The sequence below is a fragment of the Belonocnema kinseyi genome, chromosome 4 (genome assembly GCF_010883055.1).
Source record: "Belonocnema kinseyi isolate 2016_QV_RU_SX_M_011 chromosome 4, B_treatae_v1, whole genome shotgun sequence".
In the NCBI taxonomy this organism is placed as follows: Eukaryota; Metazoa; Arthropoda; class Insecta; order Hymenoptera; family Cynipidae; genus Belonocnema; species Belonocnema kinseyi.
In genome coordinates this window covers 18,058,365-18,068,553 of record NC_046660.1, presented here as the reverse complement: position 1 = coordinate 18,068,553, position 10,189 = coordinate 18,058,365, and the positions used below count along the sequence as shown (strand labels likewise).

Below are 10,189 nucleotides of genomic sequence, written 5' to 3'. Positions count from 1 at the left end.
TTCTAGAAGATTTTAAGAAAACTTTCTAAAATTGTCATGATAATTTTCATTTTTTTCGAAACTCCTAAATATCACTTAAAATTATTCAAATTTTTTCTACAAATGTTCATTTGTAAATTATACATCAAAATTAAAAAAAAAACACTCATAAATTAAGAATTTTTCAAATACAACAATTAAAATTGTAATGTTCAAAGTTTAAAGGCTCTTCGAAATTTTAAAGATTCCAGGCTTTCTTTGTCAAACAATTCAGTTAAAGATTTTTTACTTTTAAATATTGAGTGTCAGTTTACTTTTTTTTTAATTTTCGAACAAAAAGATGAATTTTCAACAAAATGCATGAATTTCCAATGAAAAAAAAAAACAAATTTTCAATACAAAATTAAATAGTTACATTTCTAGTTAAAAAATGAATGTTAACCAATTAAAACCGGATTTGCAACAAAATAGTTAACTCTGTAACCAAAGAAATAAATTTTAAATCATAAATTTCCCGGTTTTTCCCCGGTTCGCAAACATTTTTCACGGTCAATGAAATTTAAAAAATCGAACACTAACTTTAATTTTTCCATTCAAAGCAATAAGAACTGAATTGCAAAAGAAAGCACTCAAAGTGAAACTCTTGAATTTTAAACTTCGAAAATTATAAATTCACGTTATAATTTTTAATGGGGACGACTGAAAAATCCCGAAAAATAAAATTCCCAACACTGTAAAAACCCCGAATTGGAAAACTCCCGAATAATAAAATTGCCGAAAAATAAAAATACCGAATTAAAAAATTCTCGGGAATTAAAATTCGCAAATAATAAAATTGCAGAAAAATAAAAATACCGAATTGGAAAGTTCCCAAATAATAAAATTCTCGAATAATAAAATTCCCTAATTATAAAATTCACGAATGTTTATAATATTATAGAATTAAAAAATTCCCGAATAATAAAATTCCCGGCAGTTAATAACATTAACGACAAACAATTACAAGTTTTTATAAATACGTTTTATTGATTATAAATACAATGATTTAAAAAAAATTATTTTATTAAAAATTATTATTATTTTAAATTCAAGCAATAACTTTTGAAATTTTAAACATTAAAAATAATTTTTTTTAAATCATTATTGTATTTATAATGAAGAAAACATATTTATAAAAAATTATAATTGTTTAAATTCAGGAATGTTAAAATTCGGATGTTTTAAAATTCGTCAATTTTCTGTCGGGAATTTCATTGTTCGGGAATTTCCCAATTCGTTAATATTATTAACTGCCAGGAATTTTATAATTCGAGAATGTTATTATTCGGGAATTCTCCAATTCGGTATTTTTATATTTCGGCAATATTATTATTCGCGAATTTTAATTTTCGGGAATTTTCCAATTCGATACTTTTATTTTTCGACAATTTTATTATTCCTGAATATTCCAATTCGGGAATTTTAAAGTTTCGGGAATTTTATTTTATCCCTCAGAATTGGTTAAAAATTGAAAGTTCCCTATATAAAGCCGGCATTTTAATTCTTTTCCAAAAATTCCTTGTTCAAATCCGGAATTTTAATACTTTAAAAAAAATTTTCCGTTTACAAAAAGAATTCGAATTTTTGTAAAATTCCCTGTTCCAATTTATAATTTTCATTTTTTTCGAAAATATCACGTTTCAACTTAGAATTAGAATTCATTCTAATAAAAAATTCCCTGTTTCAGCTCGGAATTTATTTAAATTTTAACATTCCCGGTTCCAAGAAGAATCATAATTCTTTTAAATAAATACCAATTTCAATTTAAAATTAGTTTTGTTCCTTTTAGAAAATTTTCAGTGCTAGCTCGGAATTTGTTAAAATTTTAAATTCCCGATTATTATTCTGAATTATTTTATGTCAAATTATTTTAATTTCAAATACTTGAAAAATTCTTAAAACGCTTCGAAATTCTATTTCAAGATCTTGAAAAATCTACATATTGTTTCGATTTTTTCAAATTCAAAAATAGTATTAAAAGTTTTTCACAACTTCTAAATATTTATTAAAATTATTCGAATTTCTAATAATTAAAAAAATCATTTTCAATTTTCGTAGCAATCTTAAAAAATGTTATTATTAAAAAGCTTCTAAATATAATGTTCGAAATCTGCCAAAATCTATATTTAGTTTCAAATTAGGCCGTGGAATATTTGCACCGAATTTTTTCTAAAAATATCTTGATTTTATCGGTACACGTAGACATTTCATTTAAATTATTTGAAATCATTAAAAATTTTTTATTAATTTTGAATTTTTTCAAAACTTCTAAATAGTTCTTCAACTTACTCGATTTTTTCTAAGAATAATAGGTGTTCAATTGTTATTTATACGACAAAATTTAAGAGGTTGACTTAAAATTAAATTTTTATAAATAGATCAATTAAAACTGTAATTTTCAAAGTTTAGTTGTTTTTTTTTGTTCAGTTTTGAATATTTTATTTATAATTACTGATTTTAAACGTGCAATCAAATATTTCTAAATATTATTGTTCTTTTTTTATTGGAAAATTTAAAATTACGTGGTTTAGCAATGGAATATTTTAGACTGAAATTTAATAAGATCCTTTAATTATAAATATATTATTCAAAAGTTATTTTAAAATAAAAAATAGTTTATAAAGTTTCAATAGGAAGTTCTAAAATTGTGAACTGATGCCGAATCGTTTTGTATAATCAATTATTATTTATTTTAAAAATGTTAAAGTGCAATTCAAATTTAAAAATCATTAATTAATTCATATTCACTGTTGATCAACTAAAAATGTTTTTTATCAAAAATCTTCGATTTTAAACGCTTCTCATTTTTAATTCTTTAAGTCTTTAAAACTGCATTTTCAAATTCTTTTAATTCAAATACGCATTCTAAACTGAATGATATAATTGAAAAAGATGAAAATTTAACTAATTATTTCAAAAACGGTTGAAATCAAAGTTGGACGGATTTTTTTCTAAAAATTTGGTAAAACTCCCGGTCAAAAAATAAATTCACGGTCATTTCCCGGTTTTCCCGGTCCAGCGGCCACCCTAAATTTTTTTTTTTAATTCATACATTAATGTAGAGAAACTTAAATTCTCTAAGTTTATTTTAAAAGAAAATAGTTATAAAGAACAATAAATTGTTTAAACAAATTGTAAAATATCATAGTACAATAAGAAATAAATAATTCGCTTATTAAAAAGAATGTATGCAGGAAAAGGTGTAAAAAATATTTTTTAAACGCCAAAAATATGCGACATTTCATTTTTTTCATTTACGGGGTTTTTTGGGATTCTATAAAAGGGGTTTGTTAGACATAAATATTATTAAAATAAAAATATATGTGTTCATTTTTTAATAAATCTCACAAATATAAGGTGTGAGCCTAAAAAGAAGGAATTTTTTAAATTTTTACTACCCAAAAAGCCTCCAATTTTTAAATGGCATAATTTTATTTTTTAAACATACCTAGGATAACAAGACTTGGCCAGCATGATATTCCAATATCGCGCCACATGGAAAGTCTGCTATCATTCACTACTGGATGTGCTATATTATACCTTTGAACTGCATGTAAAATTTTTTCTGAGTCCCTCTCATTAGCAAATTTTGCACTATGAACCCCAATCTAAGATATTTTCATTTGATTTAATTTTGATTAAAAAATTAGTTATGAAATTAATTAAATAAAAGATCATATGGTTGATTCGAAGCTGAACTCACACAAACCAGATCTTTACGGCATCGATTTTTTTTTAATTTTGGCTGATTATTTATTTAATAGAGAAAATATAGTTTTCCAAGGATTTAACTCGAAAAATAATTATTTTAAAAGTTATTATAATTTTTCTAGTTTGGACACTTTCTTCTTGTTTAGTAAAAAAAAACATCAGGGAATCCAAATTTTGAGGTTCTAGTATAGTCCAAATAGGTTGGTCCTTCTAGGTTATTTTTCATAAGTTTAAAAAATTTGGATTCCTAAAAAAACTCAATTCCCAAAAAATTTCTATTCTGATTTTATTTATCCTTCAAAATGAATCTTAAGAACATTTTTTCATCATATAAAATTTGTCCAATTTTCTCTTAAAATTAATTTAAAAATAATAATAATAAATCATTAAAAAATTTCCCAGGAATTTTAATAATTTCTTTTATAACACGGAGAGATTGAAATAGATTAGATTGAATCAGATTAGGATGAGTTGGATTGAATTTTATCGAATTCGATTGATTGGATTTAATTGAAATGAATTGGATGGGATTGGAATGGATTAGATGGGATAGAATTGGAGTGGGTTGAAGTAGACGGATTGATTTGGATTGGAACGGATTGAATAGGATAGGATTGGATTGGATTCGTTAAAAAATGTAGTGGATTGAATTTGCCTGGATCGGATTGAAATCGATTGCATTTAATTGGAATGGATTTAATTGAATTTGACTGGATTTAATCAAATTGAAATGGATTGAATTTGATCAAATTAGATTATATTGGAATGGTTTAAATTGGATTGAAATTTATTGAATTTGATTGGAATGGATAGGGTTGAAATGGATTGGATTAGATTGGATTTGATTGCTTTGACTTGAATTGGAATTGATTTGATTGATATAGATTTGACTGAATTGGACTGGAATTGATTGAATTGCATTTTATTGAAATGGATGGGAATAGATTTAATTAAATTGGATTAGATTGGATTTGATTGCTTTGACTTGAATTGAAATTGATTTGATTGATATAGATTGGTCTGAATTGGACTGGAATTGATTGAATTGCATTTTATTGAAATGGATTGGAATAGATTTAATTAAATTGGATTAGATGAAATTCATTTCGATTGAATTGGACCGAAATGGATTCAATCTCTTTATAACGCATTGGCATGGATTGAATTGAGCGGATTGGACTGAAATTGATTGAATTAGAATGGACTGACTTGGAGTGCATTGAATTGTATTGAAATCGGAATGGATTCAATTGAATTTGATTTTAATAGATTGGATTGAATTAAATAAAATTAGATTCATTGTATTGGAATGAATTAGATTGGATTAGATGGGATTAGATAGGATTAGGGTGAAATGGAATGGATTGGAATGGATTAAATTGGATTGGACTAGATTTAACTTTATTGGATTGAATTGGATTGGATTGAATTACATAAAGATTGAATTTGTTTTGTTTGATTGGTTTGGATTTTATTAAACTAGAGCTTATTGAATTAGGCAGAAATGGATTTTATTAGATTTAATTGAATTGGATAAAATCAAATTCATTGGATTGAATTTAGTTCGACAGAAATGGATTGAATTGGATTGAAAAGGATTTAATTTGGATAGAACTGATTGGATTGGAATGGATTGGATTAGATTCAATTGAATTAGTTTGAATTTGATTATATTAGATAAGGTTGATGGATTGAATTGGAAAGAATTGGATTTGAATGAAATAGATTGAATTTAATTGGAATTAAATGGATTGAATTAGAATGAGAATAATTGGATATAAATGGATTGGACTTGAATGGATTGGATCGAATTGAATTGAAAAGGATTTAATTTGGATGTAATTGATTGGATTGGAAGGAGAGGATTGGATCAGATTCAATTGAATTAGGTTGGATTGGATTATATTAGATTGGGTTGATTGGATTGAATTGAAAATAATTGGATTGGAATAATATAGGTTTAATTGAATTGGATTCAGAATAATTAGATTTAAATGGATTGGATTGAATTTTATTTAATGTTATTCGATTGGGCTTAATTGGACTAGAATGGATTGAATTGGATTAAAATGAAGTAAATTGGAATAGACTGGATTAGATTGAATTGGATCGGAATGGATTAGATTAAAGTCATTGGATTGAATTGTATTGGATTGAGTTTTATTTGAATAGATTGGATTAGAATGGATCGACTTGGATTGGATTACGTTCAATTGAACTGTATTAAATTGAAATGGATTGCATTGGACTGGAATTGATTGAATTGGATTGGAATAGCTTTATTTTTTTATTGGTTTGCATTGAGTTGGATTGAATTAAATTGCAGTGAATTGGAATCGATTAAATTGGAATGTATTCGATTTGATTGGAATAGATTTCATTGGATTAGATTTTATTGGATTGGAATGGATTATAATACAATTAATTGGATTGAAATGAATTGATCTGCGTTGGAATGGATTGAATTGGATTGTATTGAATGAGAATAGATAGGGTTGAATTAGATTACGCCGAATTCAACAGTTTCAAATTGGTATAGATTCAATTTGATTCCAGGGAATTGGAATGGCTTGAATTGGAACGATTGCATGATTGAATTAGATGATAATGAATTGATTAGGATTAGGCTGAACTGGGTTAGAATTAATTGTTATTGATTTAATTGGATTGGAATGTATTGTATAAAATTGGAATGCATTGAATTTCATTAGATTAGATAGCATTGACTTGGACTGAATTAAATTGGATTAGATTGAATTGGAATAGATTCGAATTAATTAGATTGTATTTTAATATATTAGACTAGATTGATTGGATTGAATTGGAATGGATTAGATTAATTTTTTTTTATTGGATTGCATTGAGTTGGATTGAATTAAATTGCAATGATTTGGAATGGATTAAATTGGAATGCATTGGATTTGACTGGAATGGATTTCATTGAATTGGATTAGATTCAATTAGATTTGAACGGATTATAATACAATTAATTGGATTGGAATGAATTGATTTGCGTTCAAATGGATTGAATTGGATTGCATTGCATGAGAATGGATTAGTTTGAATTATATTACGCTGAATTCAACAGTTTTTAATTGGTGTGGATTCAATTTGATTGCAGTGAATTGGAATGGCTTGAATTGGAATAATTGCATTTGATTGAAATGGATTGAATTGGATGATAATAGATTGATTTGGATCAGGTGGATTTGGGTTGGAATTGATTGAATTGGTATGGATTAAATTGGATTGGAATGTACTGGATTAAATTCAATGCATTGAATTTGATTGGATTGGATAGCATTGACTTGGACTGAATTTAATTGGCTTAGATTGAATTGGAATAGATTCGAATTAATTGGATTGTATTTATTTATATTAGACTAGATTGACTGAATTGGATTGAATTGGAATGGATTAGATTAGATTGAATTGGATTCGAGGGGATTGGATTGAATTGGATTTTATTCAAATAGACTGGATTAGATAGAATTGAAATGGATTAAATTGGAATTAATTGAATTGGATTGAATTGGATTACCTCTCGGGTTTTTAGATCAGCGCCCTATGCAACCTACTTCCTTGTATCACGAAAAAAAATTTATTTTTTAAACGAAATAGAGAGAATCAAAAAGTGTCCAATATAAAAAAAGTAAAATAACTTTCAAGCCAAATTTTTTCCAATTTAAATATTTGACTTCTTTGAGTCTGGCGTGGAATCCATCATATTTAACTACCATAAATATAAATTATTTTAAAAATCAACTTAAATACTAACAACACCAAGTCCATCCTCGATTGAATATTTGTTTTCAAGCGCATCCAAATCTGGCAAAATGTGCATGCAATTGATGCAACAGTACGTGAAGAAATCTAGAACTATAATCTTCCCAGCGAGATGTTTGTATACTGATAATTCTTCGGAAACATTGAACCACTCCAAGCCTGATAAAATAACAACCAAATAATTATACAGTTAAATATTTCAATTTTGATTCCCTTCTCGAGAAGTCTATTTCCTTTTTCTTCGAGTCCATACTTATTTCGAAATCAATAATTAACTTTTATTTTTATATTTATCTCTTACTTTTATTTATCAGTCTTCAGTTATCAGAGTTACAGTTATCAAACTTACATGTAATATTAATCCAAAAAGAAAAATTGCGCTCAACTTTCCTACTAAAAACTAAAAATTAGAACCGGTCGGAAATATTAGGAAAAACTTTATTTTTAAAAACAAAAATTATTTCTAAATTTTCCCAGAAATTTTAAGAAAATTTTTCCATTCTCTTGAAACTTTTCAAAACTATTTTAAAACTTCAAAAGTTTTTTTTTTTTTTTTTGAAATCTTTCTTTTTAATTTTTTTAAATATTTGAAAGTTTAAAATTATTTTTTAATCTTTTTCAAATCTTTCACATACCTCTTCAATGAAATCGAATAAAAAAAATAGTCTTGTTAAATTGAAAAAACTCTTTTTCGAAATTTTTGGAAATTATTTGAAATCATTTTCAATTTTTTCTTAAAACTTAAATTATTAAAATAAAATAATTTGAAATTTTCACCTGAAAACTGAAATGTTTTTTAATTTTCTTTAAAATTTAATTCTTCGAAACAAAAAATTATTTCAAAAGTTCCCAGGAATTTATGCAATATTTTTTTATTCTCTTAAAACGTTTCGAAATTCTTTTAAATCTTTTAAACCTTTTCAAATTTAAAATTATTTTTGAATCTTTTCAAATCTTCTACATATCTCTTTCAATATACTCGAAATTAAAAAAAAAATTTATCTTGCCAAATTGAAACATTTTGCTTTTTCAAAAGTTTAGGAAATTGGTTAAAACTGCTTGAAATTTGTTCAAATTTCCCTTCAAATTAGTTTTTCAAAACAAAAAGTTATAAAAAATTTCCCCACAAATTTCAAGAATATTATCTTTTAAATAATTTCAGAACTTCTAAGCTTTTTAAATAACTTTGAAATTTATTCGCATTTTTCCTGAATATGTTTTCAAATTTTGCAGATTCTTCTTTGATAATTTGGGAAATCTTCTGAATTTTTAAAAAATCTTTTTAAAAATTCTCTTCAAATTAATTTTTTAAAATAAAAAATAATTTTAATTTTTCCTAGGAATATAAAAAAAATTATTCTCTTGAAACATTTCGATATTCTTAAGAACTTTTTTCCGAAATTTACCATTTTTCTTTTTTTGAATCTATCTCAAATTATTCTTCAAATACGTGAAAAACATTCAATATTAGAAAAAAGGTCTGAAATCTTCCATATTTTTAGAAATTGTAAAAAATGTTTTAAGCCTTTTTTTTTATTTTCTTTATTAATTCATTTTTTGAAACAAAACATTAACTTAAAATTTCCGAGGAATTTCAAGAAAATTTTTTATTCAGAATTTTAGGAGATCATTTGAAATTGTTTCAAATATTTTTCAAATTAAAAAATCATTTTAATTTTTCCTACGGATATAAATTAAAATGTAATATAAAAATATAAATGTGATATAAATTAAAAATCTCTTGAAACCTTTCAAAATTATAAAAGAGCTTATTTTTTTAATCTACTTTTTCGTGTTGCTTTTTTCAAATTTTTTCTACAAATTTTGGAATAAAAAAATTAAACAATTTTGCTTTAAAATTTGTTTAAAAAATTTAGGAAAGAATTTTAAATCATTAAAAATGTTTTTCAGTTTTTTCTTATATTTCAATTAAAATAACTGAAAAATAATCTGACATTTTCGCATGAATCTTAAGAACATTTTTTTATTCTTCTGAAACCTTTCCAAATTATTAAAAACCTTCTTAATTTTGTTTACAACGTTTTGTTTAAAATTTTGAAAAATATTTTCGAAATATTTTTTCGAAATGTTAGGAAATCCTTAAAAATCTTTTTCAATTTTCTTTTAAAATTAATTTTAAAAAGATAAATAATTATTTTGAATTTTCCCATAAATCTTACATTTTTTTCGCTTGACCCCTTTCAAAATTAAATTTCTCTACAAAAATGTTTAAAATTGTACAAAATCATTCAAAATTACAAAAATGGCATGAAATATTCCACATTTTTAGAAATTGCTTTGTATTTGCTTTATAAATTCATTTTTTTTTAAACATAAAATTAATCAAAAATTTTCCAGGAATTTTAGGAAAATTTTTTATTCGAAATTTTAGCAAGTAATTTAAAATCAATTCAAATATTTTTCAAAATAAAAAATCATTTTAATTTTTCCTACGTATATAAATAAAAAAATCTATTCTCTTGAAACCTTTCAAAATTCTCAAAAAGCTTTTTTTTTAATCTACATTTTTTTCCTTTTTATATAAGTTTTCTTTTTTTATAAGTTTTAATTACTTTTTAATCGTTTCAAAACTTTTAAATATCTCTTAAACTTATTCGAATTTTTTCTAAAACTTTGGGAAATAAGAAAATTAATTATTATTTATTATTATTAT

General features: G+C 24.3%; 1 protein-coding gene across 1 annotated transcript in view; it reads right to left on the bottom strand.

The window, feature by feature from the left end:
* LOC117171770 (NHL repeat-containing protein 2) overlaps nt 1–10,189 on the bottom strand; it is a 51,346-nt gene that overhangs the window by 33,777 nt on the left and 7,380 nt on the right. Inside the window, exons 2-3 of the mRNA XM_033359377.1 lie at nt 7,508–7,674; nt 3,467–3,626 (exon numbers count right to left, since the gene is read on the bottom strand). Coding sequence (XP_033215268.1) covers nt 3,467–3,626; nt 7,508–7,674 — 327 coding nt within the window. The remainder of the gene's footprint in view (nt 1–3,466; nt 3,627–7,507; nt 7,675–10,189) is intronic.